This window comes from Sprattus sprattus (assembly GCF_963457725.1).
Source record: "Sprattus sprattus genome assembly, chromosome: 12".
Taxonomy (NCBI): domain Eukaryota; kingdom Metazoa; phylum Chordata; class Actinopteri; order Clupeiformes; family Clupeidae; genus Sprattus; species Sprattus sprattus.
The window spans coordinates 26,522,483-26,543,760 of NC_137910.1; the positions used below are offsets into that span (position 1 = coordinate 26,522,483).

Consider the following 21,278-nt stretch of genomic DNA (forward strand, 5'->3'; position numbering starts at 1 on the left):
TAATTCATCAGGTGCAAAAGTCTGGGTTATTTTAGGGAAAGCAGGCACTATTATCTAGGAACTATGGTCTTATATCTGGACCAGTGTGTGCTGGGGAGGGAGAGGATGATAATTCCATTACGCTGGGATTGACTGCCTGTCAACTTTTTAATTCCAGTGCATAAGAGATACTGTGGTTCAAAGTATGGTCTTAGATGATATCTCTGTAATGATAGTCTTTATAAAGTGATCCAAATCAATGAAACGAAAGTAATCCATAGAACTTTGACATGACAGATCCTTGCAACCAGTGGGTAATTGAAGATTATGTGATTATTAGATTACAACATTACTATGCACTCACCTTCCTGAAATCTGCATTTTAAACACAGAGCTCTGAAATAAAAAGAACTGAAAATTGATAAGGTATTATTTTCTATTATGATCCACCTGTTGATATTAACTTAATTATTTTAATAATAATGTTTTCACTTTGATTTGAAGACTTTGCACAATTTTGGATTGGAAAACATTTCCTCACAGTGCACACCCATGCTGAGAGTCCTGAGTATGAGAGTTCCTAGAACAGGTTACGGAATCGCCTTTAAAACATTTATCTGTTCCTCGACCCAGCAACTATTTACAGACACAGGTGATGCAGGGCTTCTAGGCTCCTTTCAGAAATGTCTCGCAAAAAAATCCGCTGGAAATGGCAATGAACTTTCCTTCACCTTCCTCTCCAAACTATCCCCCCACAGGTGCTGCATGAACAGTTTTATCTAGATGTTCACCGGAGCATGCTTCCAGGAAAACCCATTAGCATAGCTGTCTCCCCAAAGCTCTGCCCCTACGTCCAGCTTGGCTTAAAACGCAGAGAGTGTGTATCCGTGTTTTATTAATTTGTACGCATCCTAGCTAGCGCACAATAATGAACAACAAGAACATGACCCTGGACCTACTGTGGGTACATGGCTACTGAAATTACCTCTGTTTGCCCAGTGCACAGGCAGAATATAGTTGGGATTAATCAACAATTAATAGGCGTGGCGGTGTTAAAAACAGTAGGGAGGAGCCACATCACAGACACGGGAGGGTAAATTATGGTCTCATCGGTGCTCTGACACTGCCATCGTCCCCGTGACTTTTTTCAAATAATGTTGAATTAATGATTTCTCCTCTCACCCCATCAAAGAGATGCAACTACTTGAATAATCAATTGTATTAATGCAGCTGGGCACTGGAAATAAAGAGCATGTCTTTGAAAGCATGTAATCACCTCGCCCCAGGCAAGGCACTCTTTGATTTGGGAGTGTGTGTGCACACACGCGCGCGCGCATAGCCACACACACACACACATTGACTTTTTTGCTTTTTGGTTGGCTAGACATTTACTAATGTGTATGGTAGCCCACTCAGAAAATCAATACACTGACTGTAACATATATATTTTAAACAGAGGCATATCACAGTTTTATTAACAACATAAAGTGGAGAATAAGGGAAGGGTAAACCAGTGATACTGATGGATAGAGCAAGTTGTGTAATGCTAAATGCCAAAGAAGCACAGAAGTATACTCATTTGCCAATGCTTGAGTTGTGAAATGAAAAGGCTGATTACAAAGTTTCTTCAGACACCAAGTGTTAAAAAGTGCCACCTTGTGGCCGAAATTAATATCGTTTTATTCACATGAAACTACAATGTGACGTAAGGCTGATGTTTTCGTGCCACCATAACCAAAGTGAACACTCCAGGAAAGGGAGTGCGACCAGCCACTCCTCGCTGTTTCTGGCATCTGACAACGGTGTTCTGTCACCGGGATCAAAGACATCAGCACGGTTGTTATAGGCGCCAGTGAACCCTTCGGATTTATCAGCAAGGGGGACGCGAAAAATGAGCCAAACTATAAACTCAATTATTTTCAGCAAAATTATTTTTGAAGCACAGTTGTCTAACAACTAATTCCAGGAGCTTAACAGACCATATCGACTTTTCTCATCAGCTGCAAGCAGTTGGCGAACTGCACCGAGGACTATTTGGACACAAAAGCAAGCTCACCGGTAAGGTTCAATAACGCACGATTAGTTTTATCGATTGAAAGACAACTTCCTGCAGCATTTCATGGCTGTTCTTAAAGTTGTGCATGCAACAACATTTATAACAATAACAATATTTAATTTAGAAAGATAAATAATGGGTAAAGAAATTGCATTTAAAAACTCCGATGTCGTTACATTAAGCACGCTTTATATGAAGCCAAAGCGGTAGACAAATTCTGTACTCATATCAGCCGACCGTTCACCCTCACACCCACTTTACATATCTGCTATCAGCGCGATTCCTGTAAGATTGGGGAAATCATAATAATACCATCTGAAATGTATGGTTGCTTTACTTGAAAATATATCCTGGAGACCTCCGAGCATAACAAATGCATCCACTTCAGACGTTTGTCATAGCGACGCTTTTGCTAATTAGATCTTCATTGCTATGCAGAAAACAAGTAGCCAATCACCTCTTAGGGCGCCTTTATAACTACTACTTCAGCTTCCATTGTTGACATAATATTTTCAGGTGCAGTTCTAATCTTAATCATGTTTGTTGCGTATTATGATTGTTTTGCGCAGCCTATTTAAGACATTTGATTCGAGAAGCAACAGTTACCCACCAATAACTGCTCTGTACAATGGAAATGCCTTCAGCGTGCCAAACTGGGCTCAGGTTTGATCTGATTCAGCTATCAGACACCATTGCGGCCAGTGTGCATGATCATCGAAATAGGCTACCTCAGTGATATCAGCTGAACGAAAGTCACAAGCCACCTCAAGATCCAGCATTTCAGCTGATATAATACCTACTGTAAAATATATATTTCTGTTATTACAATGCCTTTAAACATTCGGGAATTGCTTAAGCCTCACGTTGATGTTTCTCCCCTTCCATCTCCATTGGAAAAGGCTTGGCTCCATCTCCTGATTAACCTCTTGCAACTCTGTTCAGCCGATTTGATTGAATGAATTGATTTGGCCCTCAAAGACCACCTGAGAGGAGGGGGGTGTGAGGGATAGACTAAGTGAGAGGGGTCGCTGAGCAACAGATGGTTCAAGTCCTTGAATCTGTGAAGCAATTTACTTTCATGCCCATCACTCCAGTGGAAATTGATGTATGGAGGTGTTGGTTGGAGATTGGTGTGGCTTCAGCTCTCCAGGCTTGTGATTGCACCTTCTTACACCTTTAAAACTTGTGAAACTTGTCTGTCCCCAGATGGAGAGAGACAGGGCAAGGCAAAAATATGTTTCTTTGTTGTGTTTGTTGAAGCTGAAACATCCTTACACAAACCACTTGGGGAAAAAAAACAATCCATTGTTTTACAACCAAATTAATTTGCAAAGCATTGGTTGGAGCAGGGGAAATGAAAAGCGTTGGTTTTGTTTTTAAAGTTTAACCCCTTTGTCATACTAAACATATTTTGAATGTGTGATCCCTGGTGCTGGCCTGATTCTCCTCAGCTCTTGAGGCTTTTGTCAGGTCTGCTTGATTGCCTTTGTCCTGTTTTTCAGGTGGACTGGGCTGTACCTTGGATGTGACGCGTGTTATGTGACGTGAGGTTTCAGCCCACCGCACAGGTGGTCGGGAGGGTAGGAGAGATGCTGTGCTCCGTTGCCATGGTGATGGGACTGGTCCTGGTTACGTGGTTTCTGAAGACGGGCACCCACGGTAACCCAGTGGTGCCCCTGCACGAGGGTGGAGAGCGTGAACGTCTGGAGCGTGCGCTAACCCAGGCAAAGGAGGGTGCGCTGAGCCCCAGTGCCCAGCAGAGGCTGGAAGAGATCAGCCACACGGGTGGGCTGGAGGCCAGCCGGGGCTCCAACAAGACCACTGGCGGGAGGGCCAGGCCCAGCTGGAGCCCGCAGAGACGCGGGCCTAAGCCCCAGATCGGCAGCCAGGAGCAGCCTTGGGGAGAGCACGACTCCCTTAAGCAGACCGACGACGGCCCCACCAGCGAGCCCAATGACGTCTCCATGGACCCCATCGATGAGTACGCCTTCCCAGACTATCGGGGCAAGGGCTGCATGGATGAGACGGGCTTTGTGTTCGCCATTGGGGACACGTTCGCCCCTGGACCCTCCACTTGCCCGTGCGTCTGTACGGACGAGGGGCCCATGTGTGCCAAGCCTGAGTGCCCTAAACTCCATCCCCGCTGCCTGCGCGTGGACACCAGTCAGTGCTGCCCACAGTGCAAAGAGAAGAAGAACTACTGCGAATTCCGGGGAAAAATGTACTCATCACTGGAAGAGTTCAAGGTTAGATAAGTCTTTACCCACATTAGCTTCTTCTAGACTTCAATTAATCACCGCCCCAATCGCTGCATGAATTCATTTTTGAATGTGATAAAGCCAGGCAGATTTGCAGCAAGTCACTGGAGGTGAAGCTATCATTCCCTCACACCTGTCCGCGCTCGTCTCTCAGCTCAAATGGAATTTTTTGGTTCAGTGGAGGGTTCTGTCTTGTAGAAATGCTTTAATAGCCAGGCCATACATACCTTGATTCAGTATTGATTGTGTTGGGCCGAAAATGAGCTCAGAGATTTTGAGCCCTTTTTTCATGGTACCTCTATTAATAGTATGGTTCAGTGTTTCAATCATTACCCCTCAAATGGGAATTAAGTCTATATTGAAAATAGGATATTAATATTTTATGTTAGGCGTTTTCACTTTCTTCGTTTCGATGTGGCATTTATCCAGGCTTGCAGGCAAGAACTGGTATTATTTGATCTATTAATTTCTAAATACACTTCAAGGATTCCACTGAGCTTCCCATTTTAACTCTTTGTTACGGTTGTTTGGAGAATCCACCAATTTCAAATTATCTCACAGGGATCAGTGCGTACAAGTAAAGCAATACCAATTATCTGAAAAGGCCAAGAGTATTTTTTCCGGGCAGTGGTTTATTGATTACCAGCATTCTTTTACTTGTCAAGACCCAACAAGTGTCTCGATTATGCTTTCAAAACCATCTTTTGGGATCTGTGGATTTGTTGTTGTTGTTTTGGCCCTTCCTTGTTTGTTTATTTAAGCAATTACATTTCACCTCAATTTTATTTCTTGTTCAATGCATTGTTATTCCATTACACATGAGCTCTGTTGCCTGCAAGCACATGTGCTACTGCAGCCGTCAGCATGAATGTTGGTTCCAGAAGACTGGTAAAGACCAGAGGCTCTGTGGAGTGCTGCTTCCTAACTGGACCGACTGCACATGCATAATATAATCTTTAAACAGTTAAAGCCTCAGCAAAATTAGGTAACTTTTGCATAATATCTGCTCTGATCCTTGGAGCTTGCCTCTTAGGGGAGAACTGTAGGGAAAGACATGATTAATTAAAGTGAGAATTTACACCATGCAGAGCCTCACAATCATATATTTATGAGCAGGCTTTTTCTGCGAATGCACAAACCTGTTGTCGAGCAATAGTACAATACAAGGATCCTCAGCAGTCATTATGGATAGGATTTGGGTTTTATGGCTGTAAAACATTGGAAGACGTTTTGGCCTGCCTTCTCGATGACTGCTCAGCTCTCAAGGGAGGCGAAGGGAACTGTGTGTGGCTGTTGTGCAGAGAGCCCGATTTCCTTCAGTGGAAATCGCTCGTGAGCTGCATGCCTTCTCGCCTGGAGACTACAAACAAAGCAGTGAGCGTAACCTTATGTGCGGTACAGTATGCTTTTTGGGGCGTTAAGTCGCAGCACTGTGCCACATGAATGCATCGGTCCTGCATGCTAGAGAGGAGAGGCAGAGAGAGAAAGAGAACGACAAAGAGCGAGAGAGAATTATGAGAGAGAGAGGGAGAGAGAGAGAGAGAAATATTAGAGAGAGAGAGAGAGAGAGAGAGAGAGAAAGAGAAAGAAAGCAAGCAGATTCCTTACAACAGCAGAAGCTGTACAAAGTCTCTTTCACATAGTCCCTTTCATTTACTGATGCACTGAACCTTAAAATTACTCCTGAAATGCCCTCTGAATTTGAAACCCTATTTAGCCAATTATGTCATTATGTCAACAGGACCTCCTGTTCCTCTGACACTGTATCATAACATCCCAATTGTCTTCTTGCAGACAGCAGGGCAAAAATGCGTGAGCAATTATTTTATTGCAGCTTATAGACAGGCTGTACATGTTCTGTTCCCTGTGTTTACTCGGGATTGTGTTCATGTTTACCTGTCTGCGTGCCTGTCTGCCAGTTCATCTGCTCATCGGGTTGTTTTTGTTTACTGATGGGTTGTGTGAATCCCTCTATGGTTCTGTGGTATGTGTGTGTCTATGTGTGTGTGCGTCTGTCTGTGTGGTAATTATTTCCATGTCTTCGGGTGCCTATATGTGTGTGTGTGTGTGTGTGTGTGTGTGTCCAGGTGTCCCCCTGTGAGAAATGTCGCTGTGAGCCCAGTGGTGAGGTGCTGTGCTCTGTAGCCGCCTGCCCCCAGACAGACTGTGTGGACCCTGAGTATGAGCCAGAGCAGTGCTGCCCCGTCTGCAAGAGAGGTGAGTAATGTCCCCCCCCCCCCTCTCACTCTCACTCTCTTTCTCTCTCTGTCTCTCTGTCTGTCCCTCTCTCTCTCTCTCTCTCTCTCGCTCACTCTCTGTCTCTCTATCAGTCCCTCTCTCTCTCACTCTATCTCTTTCTCTCTGTCTCTCTGTCTCTCTGCCTGTCCCTCTCTCTCTCTCTCTCTCTCTCTCTCTCTCTCTCTCTCTCACTCTCTCTCTAGAATAAGGTCCGCTGTTCCCTGTACACAAACAACCAGTCAGGTGAAACATAAGCACCTTGCAGAGTTCCTGTTGCAGTCTGGGAAAAGGGCTGACATTGCAGTAGCCTCCACAAGCACCGGAGAGCCTTTCTCTGAAAGATGTGTGATTGAATGGTCTGTCCTAGTCTTCTTTATTAGGAGTCTAAGTTATTGGATGTGTTTTATGATCCTTTTTCAGATGTTGAGACCTCACGCTTGAGAGCTTGGGAATACTGTAGCTTGGCACCACGATAATGTAATTTTCCCTCCTCCTGTTTCCATTATAAATGTAGGATGGTCTATTGTTCAGTAGTTTAGAGTTTATGTCTAAGCCATTAAGCCAATAATGTTCATCTGTCTTGCAGATGCTTTCTTTCAAGAAACAGTGTTAGCAATTAGAACGTTTCTCTCTTCAATTCTCTGTGGTGACAAGCAGAAAGAGAGAAAGCGGTTTCTCTCAACACCCTGGATTCTTAATCACAAAAATTATTCTTAATCACACAGCAGCCTTTGAAAATGACAAAGATGAAAGAATGAGATCTTTATTTTACTTTCGGATGTACTGCTTAGTGTTGGGAAAAACAAAGGCACGTGAGAGCTCTCCAGTTGTGTGCCGTGTGTGTGCCATGTGCCGTAGGCGTGTTGTGTGGACCGGAGGATCTTGGGTTAGTGTGTGAGGGCTCCTCCATTGGAACACATTCTGCTGTCTTAGGAGGAATTCTCTGGATCAGGCTTGATTATCTGGAGCTTCCTCCAATGACTTCCGACAGCACGTCCTACATTGTGGCCCCTTGTTTGCTTAGCATGACTCTAATGCAACTTGGCACTGCCAGCGACGTTGCCTCCTTCAGCGAAAAGAGATGTTGACTGGGGACATCTATCTCAGCTGAGGCAATTTAGACTGTGCCCCCTCACTATTGATAAACAAACAAAACGATCACAGCCACTATGGAAGATAGAATGACTAAAATACTTTACCTAGCACCTTGCTAAAAATCACCCAGGGATACATACTTTTTTTTCTCGTTCTTTCTTTTTTTTTACAGAGTCCATGAGATAAGTCAGCGCGATTTTGGGAGTCAATGGAGCACAATTTTAGAATATTCAGCAACAGAAGTACAAGGTCAGCCATGCAGGATGGGTTTATGGTTTTAAGATGGATTGGAGGCATTCAGGACATGCTCCCTCAGCCACATTTCCATAGCATAGTTTGACTAGTTTGTAGCACACAGCTGAGCACCAGGGAAATCAGGGCTCTGCACCCACCAGGTGGCCTCTTCTCTCTGTATGTGTGACTGTTCCATTTCTGAGGCCTGAAATGAATCAGATGCACCAGTTCCAAGAAGCGACCCCTTTTTCCCTCACAGTTGTTTTTGCACTCTAATTTTGAGCCGAAGCCTCCATAATCTTCTTTTTTAGTTTTCCATGAGAGCTGTGCGGTGGGTTTTTCGGCCCTGACATTTTGGTAAGCACTCTGCGTACGTGCCACAGTGCTGGATGACACCGGGGGTGGAGGGAGTTCAGAGGCACCTTCGAGTCACCGGGCTGCAGGTGTCTGCCGAGTTACAAAAGCCCATATGCCAACCAGCGACAGATGCTACGACCTCCTGAGACAGCTGTAGATCTGATGGCTCTGAAGTGAAGACTTCAAAGCCTCTCGACTCGGTGACACTGTTCCCCTGGAGCGGAAGAAGTGTGAGAGACGAGCCTGAAGTTATTATGCACGGTGAATAATTGCCACCTGTTCTGCTCCCGTTCAAAACAAAGTTGCCAAAAATATTGGAGATGTTGAGTTGTGTGTGAGGAAGACCTCAGAGCCCCTGAAGCAGCTGGAGCAGCATTAGAAAAATAAATAAATAAAAATAATAAGCAGATCATTGACTACAGTTTTTTCCTATCGTTTTAGGTCATGTACCCATACCATGGTCACTTTTCCCTATCACTTAACACAGTGGGCTTTAGAGACACACACTTCTGCATATCTGTTAACCTTTGGTACAAAATGCACTACAACAACCACACCACAACCAATGCTGCCATAACTTAACACATGTTTCCTCTCAGAACACAATTACCTAAAAAACACTAACATCTTGAAGCATTGCCAATTGCATAAAATGTTGCTGTGTCCTCCAGTTTGGCAAAGATTTCCTGTAGTGTTGCATTGAAAAAAGAGAAAAAACACAGACAAACACTTCTTTGGACTACAGTAATAAAGTTTGTAATATGACAGTAAAAAAATAATTCTAAAATGCTGAAATATGTCAATCCAAGCCAAGAATCTGCTGACAGTGTTCATATGGCGGTTTCCCTCTCACAATAGATGTCACAATTGACAAGTGTTTTAAATGTACTTTAATGTAATTGCAAATACAGTAAATGAGTGTTTTATCAGAAACCTAAAATAAGATTTTTTTGGGGGGGAAATTACATAATACTGTATTTGATCAAGAAACAAATCACAAACACAACAGATTTTCGTCAACATCGTAACATATGGTTTCTCTTGCCATTCATCTTGGATAAAATCTTTGTGCATGCCTTATCCAGGCCTGAATGTCTTTGGGGGCTATGTCCATACACCCATCAGCAGTTGCCTCTAAAAGTGACATCTTGTCCTGTGGGCGTTGGTCATAGACCTTCCATCTCCATGCGGAGAAAAAATCTCAATGGGGTTGAGGAAAGGAGAGTACTGCGGCAGGAATAGGGACACCATCCTAGGATGCGCTGCAAACCACCCTGTGACTTGGCGGGAGTTGTGAAAGGCCAGAATATCCCATACAATCACTAAAGTTGCTAAATTCTGCCTGTCTAGCTGTATTTCAGAAAGGAATTCCATGCCAATTCACCAAGAACTATGGTGCACAGGAAAACAAAAATAATAATTAAAATAAATAAACTATCTGCTAAAATAAGAATAATTTTTCTTATTCAAACATATACAGTAACTTCATTTGTCAGTCCAAATGCAGTATCTTTCCATCTACAGTGATCTTAATAACTGATAAGTTAGGTTTTGAACTGAAAGTTAACTGAACAGAGTATCTAAACATTGGTAAAATATGCTGTAGTTGCACAGCGTTTTGCCGGGAGTGAACATTGACTGGGACAGGTATCCATACATTTTGGAAGAAGGTGTCATTGACAGCATTTGTATCTAAGCATAGGGGCAAGTATCCACAGTTTGGTTCACATGGTCTACTGGTATGCTCAATGTGTTAAGTGTTTTGGGAATGTGAACATGGTTTAGGTAAATTGACTAAAACGATTGGAAAAAACTGTAATAATAAAGTCCTCTTGTTTCTATTATGGAACCTTTTTAACAGAAATGTGTAGGGGAAAAAAAGTCATGAAATAGTGAGATCTCTTGCATGGGTTTATAAATAGCTACTGTCTCTGTAATCTCCTTTCATCTGGCCCAGTTCGTGCTCATCATTAAATGCTTCATGGTGAAGAAAGCCTTTCCGTGTTATCTCAGTTTAAGTGTGATCAAGCTGCCCAATTTGTCCAGACCCCTCTCATTTTTGAATATTCTAACCCATCCCAGCGCTGAGATGTGTGCTGTAGATATGGGGAAGCAGATGCAATATTAAGGTAGCATAAATCACAGAGCAGAAGATCCGCCTCCCCTGTCAGTGCTATGCACTTACTCCGCCTCACCCTCGCCTTTGTCATCTGAAGTGAGTGTCAAGCTCCAAGATCTCAGAAAAACAGCGGTGAGGTTTGACATCTCCATTCTGGGCTCATTAAAGAGAGAAAGATAGGAATTGGAAAGAGAGAGGGAGTCAGACAGAGAGAGAGAGAGAGAGAGAGAGAGAGAGAGAGAGAGAGAGAGAGAGAGAGAGAGAGAGAGAGAGAGAGAGAGAGAGAGAGAGAGAGAGAGAGAGAGAGAGAGAGAGAGAGAGAGAGAGAGAGAGACACGGCTCGAGCCCATTCATAGCCTGTGAATGGAGCATTATTTTGGGGCGCGGCGCCGTAGCTGGGACGTGTTGCTGGCGCTGTATGCGGAGAGACACTTGAGGAAGTGCCATTGGGAGAAGATGAAAGTGAGTGCTATTGCTAACATCCACCACAGGCAGTTGTTCATGAATATCAAAGAACATCTGTGCGAGGGGTTTTCGGGAATGGTGGTGGGGCGGACGGGGGGGGGGGGGAGTTTAAGCATACAGCTCCCGCACACACACACACACACACACACCTCAGGGTCTGCCTTGGAGCTGTCAATGAGTATAAGTTCTTCATGAAATTGATGGGTTATTTAATGCTCCACTTAAAAATCCCCCAAACTGGTTGTGCTCTGAAGGCAAGAAGCCCCAGGTCTGTTGAGCCGACTCCAGTCTGTGCTCCTTACAGTGAAAGGCAAGTCAAGGCCTGATAATGGTCCCTGGAATCGTTTTCCATTGAACTAGCAACCCTTGTCAGTACCACACTCTCCTCTCCAGCCCATACACATTTCCTCCTCCTGCTTATTCATAGACCACCTTGCTCAGATCACAGCATGCAGGTTCAGGCTAAGGACCTCAGCATTAAAGCTGTGCTTCTTATTATCTTGCCTCTCTCTTTCTCTTTCTCTCTGCCACTCTCTCTCTCTCTCCCTCTTTCTCTCTGTCACTCTCTCTCTTTTCCTTTCTCCCTCGCTCTCCTCCTCGACCCCGGCTCAGGCTGGCCATCTCCTTGGCAACGTGCAGGAAAACAAGCCTTCCTCTGAATCCTCAGACATGAGGGTCGTGGCTAATCTGGGGAGGTTGTGATAAACAGCCTGAGCCTGAGCCAAAAGCACTTCAAATCATGGCAGGTCAGCTGAGGAGCCCGGCCACGCTGGGAATGAGAAGGGTAATATTCATTTTCAGTCTGGGGGGATTGGGGGATGGCAGGAGGGTAAGAGGGAGAATATTCATGGCAGCTCGGGAGAGAGGCTGCCGAAATCACTGGAAGAATAGAATTTGAGTACCTTAAAATGCCCTCCTCCAGGAGCGTGAAAGCAGCACAGGATGGATGCGTATTAGCATAGACTTATTCATCCCTTTTGTTGGCGCTCTTGATTCTCTGATAATAGAAGCGGATAAGAGCCGTGAATGCAGATGAATTATGTGCCGACCGGCCACAGCAGAGCCCAAACCGCTGCCTGCCGCTGTCATCTGTCTTGTGTTTCTTTCAGTCCTCTGTGCACATAAGGTCAGAGCGTTCATCATCGATAAGATGTCTGGTAACTTTTAAGAACAGGATGCGATGAATAATTATAAGGTTACATAACAAGCATTTCAGTGCCACGTATCAGCATCAGATATAGGATGCCGTCTTTAACATTGCAGAAGGAAACAAACTGATCAGACAGCTACACAGGAGAAACATTGAAACAGTACAAGCCTCACACCCTCAAAGCAAACTGACGTGGTAGGGAATTAATATTTCATGCCTGGCTGAAATCACTGCTCCAAATGTCTCCATTCCCCTAATGATCTTGCATAGTATTTTCATAACAGCATGTGTGCTACAGAGTCATAGGCGAGCGGGAAATATTTGCTGCATTCATAGACCTGTACCCATTAGCGGCTGTTTTCCACCCTTTAAAAGTGTAACTACTCTAATGAGAGGTTAGGGATTGCTCCATTTCCTGGATGTATGCCCTCTTTCCTCGGCCCATCACAATTAGACACGAACCTTTGGGAGCCCACGTCATCTTTGAATGGACAGACGAGGATTTTTCCCCCAATCCCATTCCCATCCGTGTAACCTTTATAACTCTGCTTTGATTTTTTTAGGGGGATAAAGGAGCTTGACAAAAGGCTTAAGAATAGACCGCAGACTCTCGCTCTCTCTCTCTCTCTTCCTTTATTTCAGCAGAAGGCTGATGTGTGCACATTAGCATTGAGGGATATAGCGTTGCTGGGACACGCTACATGTTCATGCAAAGCCCCTTCATATCTGTATCACCAAACCAAAACACACATGCCAGTCACAGACACTCATGCCAATCACAGTCACACATGCCAGTCACAGACACCCATGCCAGTCACAGTCACAGACACTCATGCCAATCACAGTCACACATGCCAGTCACAGACACCCATGCCAGTCACAGTCACAGACACACATGCCAGTCACAGACACTCATGCCAATCACAGTCACACATGCCAGTCACAGACACCCATGCCAGTCACAGTCACAGACACACATGCCAGCCACAGTCACACATGCCAGTCACAGATACATATGCCAGCCACAGTCACACATGCCAGTCACAGTCACAGTCACACATGCCAGTCACAGTCACACATGCCAGTCACAGACACACATGCCAGTCACAGTCACAGACACACATGCCAGTCACAGACACAGACACACATGCCAGTCACAGTCACACATGCCAGTCACAGTCACACATGCCAGTCACAGACACACATGCCAGCCACAGACACTCATGCCAATCACAGTCACAGAAACTCATGCCAGTCACAGTCACAGACACACATGCCAGTCACAGACACACATGCCAGTCAGTCACAGTCACAGTCACACATGCCAGTCACAGACACAGTCACACATGCCAGTCACAGACACAGTCACACATGCCAGTCACAGTCACACATGCCAATCACAGTCACACATGCCAGTCACAGACACAGTCACACATGCCAGTCACAGTCACACATGCCAGTCACAGTCACAGTCACACATGCCAGTCACAGACACAGACACACATGCCAGTCACAGACACACATGCCAATCACAGTCACACATGCCAGTCACAGACACAGACACACATGCCAGTCACAGACACACATGCCAACCACAGTAACAGACACACTTCAAACTAATCTGGAGAAAAGATGTGCTTGATGAATCGGCTGTGACAGAGGCGTTTATTGGCAGTGAGTTGATATTCATGTGGGGCTTGAAGTGCTCACTGAAACCATTATAAATGCAAGGCTTCTGACGGGTTGACAGCATCAGCCAAATATTCATGTTGATTGATGTGGCAGAATGCAGGAGGAGAGCCCTTCCCATCCGTGATGTTGTCCTTTTGCTCCGAGCTCTTGGATTGTGATTCATCTGCGCTTTAAAGCAGCATCTCAGACGCTGTCATTATTTAAACGTAAGCGCCGTAAACAGAGGCTATCTTGTGTGCCCTTTTGTGGGCCAGTTCTGTGTGCAGATAGTGATGTTGAATGATTACAGAGCAGTGGAGCTGGGAAGGTTTTTTCTGAAGTGTGTTGTGTATTTTGAGGAGATAACCTTGATTCCACCTATCTTCTGTCAGTGGCCGCGAAAGCAGGGAGGTTTCCTTTGTGTCTCTTAGTTGCCCATATCGCTGTGAGATTTCACAGAATTTCACAACATCGTAAAACTTTTACATTATGGTAGATGGCCAGTCTTTATGGGAAATGTCTGCAGCGGTTTGGCCCCAAGATTATAAATGAGAAACCAGCAAGTTGCCTCTCCAAGGGCATTCATTGTCTGGGCCACTTTCAGCAACACCGTGTGAAAAATATGTGACTGGAATAGACCGCAGGTAATAGAAGGCCATACACAATGAAAATGTTCTCTTCATCATTCAGCAATTTTTCCCCCTCCCCTGAGAATAAAGTGACCTGCCTTAGTTTGCTTTCTCTCTCATAGTTCCCCCATATGAGTCCAGGACATTTGCTCAAATGTCAGGGATCCTCCTGTGATCATATTAAATAACGTGTCATTAGAGCTATCATTGTAATCGCTGGCATTTCCCAGATGTGTTGTACGTTTGATTGAGAACCGTTTGAGTCGAGCTCCTCCCAAGTGTGCTGTTGGTTATGCTATTCTTGGGGAAATGTTGGCTTTGACGCGGGGTTCATTTATGTATGATCTCAGACCTCTAGAGAGGAGAACACACAAAGAGAATTAAAAATAGATGCAAGGTTAGTACTCTGTATGAATGCATATGAACAAACCCCCCCCCCCCCCCCCCGAAGTAAATTTGTGGTGAGTCCTCATGGGGAGTGGAGAGTGCTCCTGAAGAGAGGCCACTGGGGCTCTCTGAAAGCTTAGGACACATTTGCAGGCCGTAAGTAGCCTAATGGCATGAATCCAATTCAGCTCTAACACCGAAGAAATGAACATTTCACATGCACACTTTCACTGCCTCACAACCTGTCATTAGTCCAGCCTGGAGGGGGAGAGACGGCTTGTGAAAAGCCCTCGGTCTCTTTTTGTGTTACACCTCGCGCCTCTCTCAGGCACAGCCTCCACCTGTCTACTTCACGCCGTCCTCGGGGAGCAGCCATTAGTTCTGGTGAGACGTGTGAGAGGGATTTGAACCCCCGGCTGGAAGCTTCCCTCGCTCTGAGGCTGGAAACTGTCCAGAGCCTGGCGCCCATTTTCCCCTGCCTTGCAGTTGAGAGGCCCTGAGATTAGAATGAAATGTGATCGACGTTGAATGTGGCGGTTCAATGCTAGAGGACACACAGAAGCAGAGGCTGTCCTCAAGCATGTGTGTCAAGAAACTTTGACACTCCAGTCCAGACTTATTTTAAAATATCCGTTAAGACTGACACTCTCTTGCATGCTAAGACTGTTTTACAACATATCCTGTTACATATCCTGCCTTAAGCAGAATGGATGTGGTACTGGCAAGAAACTCGAATGCTACTGCTTGCTGTAGTGCGCCATATTTGTTTCTCTACATTTTGTCCCCTCTGTTTGTTCTCCTTAGGACCCAACTGCTATGCGGACACTGCAGTGATTCCAGCCGGCCGTGAGGTAAAGATTGACGACTGCACCATCTGCTACTGCACGTACGAGGAGGGCACATGGCGCATCGAGCGCCAAGCCACCTGCAGTAAGAACGAGTGCAGGCGGAGATAAAGCCCAGGGCATGGCACGGGTGACAAGCTGCCCCTCACGCATACAGACATAACACACACAGACACACTCTCTCACACACACACATACACTCAGCTATCGGCACACAGAGGTTGGGGGTCAGTGCAGTGGCAACAGGCAACTTGTGCGTCTCTAACCACCTCCATCACAACTGCACAAGTCCTGACACCTTCCAGTACGGAGCCATCGTTGACACAACCCCAGCTGGCTCTTCATGGGGTGTGACAAGTGATGAGGGCAGGGGAGAGAGGCTGAGAATTAGGTTGGTGAGTGCTTGGCCTTGCATGCTTGATGTACAGAGGAAGTCTTGTTCAACGCTGACATGCTGTTAAGTGCGGTGATGCTACCGATGTCTCATCGCCTTATGGACAGAAGACCACACCAGTCAAACCCTGGGCTTTGTGTCAGACAGCATGAAACCAAGTGTCTCCTGTAGTATACTATTATATAAACTTTCTATGATGATTTGTAATCCCATAAAATGATATTTATTTATTTATACATAATATGAATTGATTCATTTTATGGAACAAAAAGATTTAGGGCTTAAAGCAGATATTTTTTATAGTTGCTGTATTTTGATATACTGAGATGTAATCTACAGGGTCAGGTTTCCACCCAATATCGACGAATGTATCGTGCCAGCCGTTACAGTATGTATAATGAAGATGAATCCCTCTGTGGTGTAATGACAAGCAAGCGTAAGACTACAGTAGAACGCCTGTACCAGAGTAACCTGTACCTCCACTCCACGACTGAAGACAAATAAACAGCTTGTTTGTATTTATTGTAGGTCTTTGTTTTGTTCTCAGCAGTAAGTGCTTTTTTTGTAAAAAAAAAAAAAAAAAAAAAATACATATATATCTGTATTGTGTATAATTGTTACAAATAAATCAAGTCACGCTGTGCATTTTAGGATGTGGTTGTGGATTGCAAATGCTGGCCATGTATTGCCGTTGATGGCTTTTTTTGTTAATATGCAGTTTTTGGAGTGTGAAGTACAAAAATCTCAGCCAAAACAGTCTGGCCTTGCCTGCTGAATAACAAAATACCCAGCAGTCCAAACTCATTGATGCTCTCTGAGACTGCGCCAGAGTAGAGCTGAAACTAAAGGAAGTCTTAATGATTTAAGCAAAAATCATTAACACAAGGTTAGCTTAGCTTCACAATGTCAAAGCAAATACATGGCAATGGATCACTGAATAAATCAAAATGCAGGTAAGAATTTCAAATTTCAATTCACTTTTCTGTCTGAGTGGAGCTAATGAATGAAATGCTAGCCTCTAGCTTGGAGAATAAAAATCAACTTCTCGGCACTGGCTAATGTGATTCATCTCAGCATGTCAATAAGCGCTTTTGCAGCAATGGGTACCTCAAAAGTTGTCAGATATCAAAGAATAAGCTTCCTTTTAGAAATGCCATGATTTAATCACACCAATGGATGGAATCACATCAATGCCATAAATATTTTGTAATCTGTAAAAAAGATTTTGTATCTGTAATATAGATTTTGTATCTGTGAAACCATCTACACTTTCAAAACCTATCTACAGATACGGATTTCAAATACGAAATGTATCTACACATTCAAAAACTATCTACACTTTCAAAAACTATCTTCACTTTCAAAATCTATCTGCTATACGGATTTCAGTTACGGATTTCAGTTACGCATTACGGATACGGATACGGATTTCAAATACGCATTACGGATTCCAGTTACGAATTACAAATGTACTTTTGGCACTGTTTTTACGTCCTTTCTAAAGAGCCAATCAGCGCTTTTGGCAGATTTTCTAAAGCGCCAATCAACAAATTGTATCCTGTACTGACTAGCCAATCAGCGCTAGCTTGCTGGGAACTGCTGGCCTGGGAGTAAAACGGTATGCAGCAGTCATGGATCAGAGACCGAGAAATGGCACAAGTAAGAAGTCCTATATTTGGAGTTGTTAATAAGGTCATTGTGAAACGCACAATCACAGTCAGTGGTTTTCACCCCACACTTCGTTCCACCTGTTTCAAAGATCCTTGTCGTTGTATGGAAGATATTAGGATCTGCTTTGGTAGCTAACGAAAGCTAACGTTAGCATTTTCGTGACAGATCTCCTATTCAAATTTAATTAAGTTAACCATGAACAGTATTCATATGACCCATTATCACGATGAGAACATTTAGCAGACAGGTTGCTATTGTTTTGTTCTCCAGACACATGCAAAGTGGTGGTTGGCGTCCGTTAAGTGCATATGCATCCTCAACAACTGGATAATGACCAGCCTGATTTCAAAACCACCTTGCAATGTCATTTTCGTTTCTTTTCATGGAACTTTGGGGTAGCCTAATTGTAACCATTTTCTGAAGTCCTTGAGAACGCTTAATTGTGTATTTTGTGTTTGCGAGTTTTATAGCGTCTCAGTGGAAGATAAATATGAGGCAGCAAGCTGGAGTTCTCGCCACACTTTCATTAGATTAGATTTTATGGAACAAAAAGATTTAGGGCTTAAAGCAGATATTTTTTTATAGTTCCTGTGTTTTGATATACTGAGATGTAATCTACAGGGTCAGGTTTCCACCCAATATCGACGAATGTATCGTGCCAGCCGTTACAGTATGTATAATGAAGATGAATCCCTCTGTGGTATAATGACAAGCAAGCGTAAGACTACAGTAGAACGCCTGTACCAGAGTAACCTGTACCTCCACTCCACGACTGAAGACAAATAAACAGCTTGTTTGTATTTATTGTAGGTCTTTGTTTTGTTCTCAGCAGTAAGTGCTTTTTTTGTTGATTGGCGCTTTAGAAAATCTGCCAAAAGTGCTGATTGGCTCTTTAGAAAGGACGTAAAAACAGTGCCAAAAGTACATTCGTAATTCGTAACTGGAATCCGTAATGCGTATCTGAAATCCGTATCCGTATCCGTAATGCGTAACTGAAATCCGTATCTGCAGATAGATTTTGAAAGTGAAGATAGTTTTTGAAAGTGTAGATAGTTTTTGAAAGTGTAGATACATTTCGTATTTGAAATCCGTATCTGTAAATAGATTTTGGAAGTGAAGATAGTTTTTGAAAGTGTAGATACATTTCGCATTTGAAATCCGTATCTGTAGATAGGTTTTGAAAGTGTAGATGGTTTCACAGATACAAAATCTATATTACAGATTACAAAATATTTATGGCATTGATCTGATTCCATACAATGTCCTATGTGTCTCAAGAGTAGTGAAGCTTCGAAATCGCAAATCAAAACAGTATAATATTACTCATTCAGGGCATATAACCACTGCAACCACAGCACAGCAACAACTTCTCCATAACAAGAAACTGTTAATTCGCTTTAAGAAAGCAAACCTGCTACCTTGATGCTGGCACAGTGACACATACAGAGATAAGGAATCACTGATAGCTTAAATCCGTATGCAGATCACTGCTCAGGCCCAACATGATCGGAGGGAGATGTTCGCTTTATTCTTCTCATATTCTTTGACTCGGCACCGTTGGCTGGTGTTATCACTGTGTGGTCTATTAATGTGTGAGACACACGCAGGGGTGGTCTTTGATCCCGGGGATGACAGGCGACGGCGGTGAGCTTCCAGAAGGGAGACGTGCTCTCAGGCTCAGAGCGGGAATTTGTGGGAGATGAGCCCAGCTGTATGCACATACATGACAGACTTGGAGTGAGGCGATGGGGTTTGTGTGTGTGTGTGTGTGTGTGTGTGTGTGTGTGTGTGTGTGTGTGTGCATGTGTGTGTGTAGGTGGCGGGATGGTACATGCGGGCGGCCCTCGCACTCCATTTAGAACCCTCCTGCTTTCTCTCCACACCCCTCCAAGTTCAATCAGCGAATATGGATTTTGGACATGTAAGCGGTTAATGCTTCCTCTTGTATGGTGTGCGGGCGGCCCTGGCCAGGAGAGGAGAGGAGACTCATCGCTAATGCCCCGCTCTTGCTCCCTCTCAGCATCTCTGTGTCGCTTCTTCCAGGTGTAGTAGATTCTCTGGCATGGGCCAAGACTGAATTCATGCTTCTTTTCAAAGCAGGAAAAATGAAGAAGCTATGAAAAAATAAAGCAAAAATGAAGCAAAAAGCCTACCTTAAAAGACGCAAAAGTGGGGAGTCATTTAACTTCCTCTTTATTATTTTTGCATTTTTAAATCAAATCATTTGTTGATTTTTGGATAAAATGGTTGAGCCTTAACTAGACTGTTTTGAATGTCAGGTCTCCCTGCAAGGACAAAATGAATAAAGTTACAGAAATGATAACATACTTGTGGAGAGCCTAAATTAGTCTTCTACTTTGAAAGAGAATCCCCAAAGTGTTCTCATGGCAGCCTGCCTCTCCCTCCTTCAAAGGGAGCTTTTAATTAGGAAAATCTGTTGCTGACGACCAAAAACGATTACCCTTTTCAACTTGAAACAGTGCCCCTAAAAATGTGGGCCATGTTCTGGTCATTTAAATACTAACTTGCGCCTCAGTCAACAGACTACATTTATTACTGGCTCTCAGAGAGAATTAGACCCACTATAAATGATGGCCAACCTCACCATTTCCACGTTTATCAATGAGATTCTGTGATGAATCACTGCTGTGAGGATCTTGGGGAAGGCAGGTGGGTGGTATTAAGTAGGAAGGATTATTTTTAGAGGAATATAATAAATCATTATTGAGTATGCCATGCTTATCTAAACAAATATTTTACAGATTAGCTCAGAAAATAATCAACCTAAAGTGTGTTTTCGACCTGCAAAATAAATGCATGATAAAGCCAGGCTAGTGATTTAATTGGGCAGGAATGGAAAAAGGATGGGCTTACTTTGGCATTTTGATTGAGAGGGGCTCTTTGCCTCATCCATTTCAGCCTGCTTTAGGGAGGGTTTTTTAATGGCACTCTTTTCTTCAGCTCACACTGACAAATTGCATATTGCTCGACCCATTGATAGCATTGGGTCTTAATTAAACCTCCCTTGCACCCAATTTGAAAATGACTCCTTATTCATTAATTGGAATTCACTATTGTCTTTCTTCCCTCACACGAATGAAACCGCTGCCCCATCCGAACCATTAACACATCTGAAAAAGAAGACATGACGGCGGAAGGCTGGTGTGAGATGCCCCTGGCATGATTAAGAATAGCTTTCTCCCTAATAGAATGTGTTAATAATGGAGAGCACACATAACTCAGTTCTCTCACTATCACTTTGCTCCAGTCCACTTGAAGCCAGATGTATGCCCCTGTGCTCATGCTGTGTGTTGACAGAACCCCTGCTGCAGACAAAGCAGATGGTACAGCTGCATTTAGAAGGTGTAATGTTGTGTTGTTCTCAGACAGGCGTGCCTCCCCCCCTCTCACACACACACAAACACACACACACACACACACACACGCGCACACACACACGCACACGCACACACATACACACACACACACACACACACACACGTACACACACACACACACACACACACGCACACACACACACACACACACACACACACACACACACACACACACACACACACACACACACACACACACACACACACACACACACACCTTCCCCTCTCCAGTCTCTCTTCCTTCCTTCCTGCCTGCCTTCCCGTCTGCTTCTCAGAGGCTAATGAACAGGGTGATTGGGGGAGAGAAAGCATGCTTTCTGCCGGGAGAGAGT

The 21,278-nt window shown here is 44.1% G+C and overlaps 1 protein-coding gene across 1 annotated transcript; it reads left to right on the top strand.

Annotated features, from left to right (window-relative positions):
- The first annotated feature begins 1,867 nt into the window (after positions 1-1,867).
- vwc2 (von Willebrand factor C domain containing 2) lies at positions 1,868-16,334 on the top strand. The gene is made up of 4 exons (XM_080849199.1): positions 1,868-2,037; positions 3,538-4,281; positions 6,381-6,510; positions 15,443-16,334. Exons 2-4 carry the CDS (start codon positions 3,625-3,627, stop codon positions 15,592-15,594), a joined length of 939 nt encoding a protein of 312 aa, XP_080705325.1. The 5' UTR covers positions 1,868-2,037; positions 3,538-3,624; the 3' UTR covers positions 15,595-16,334.
- The last annotated feature ends 4,944 nt before the right edge of the window (positions 16,335-21,278 follow it).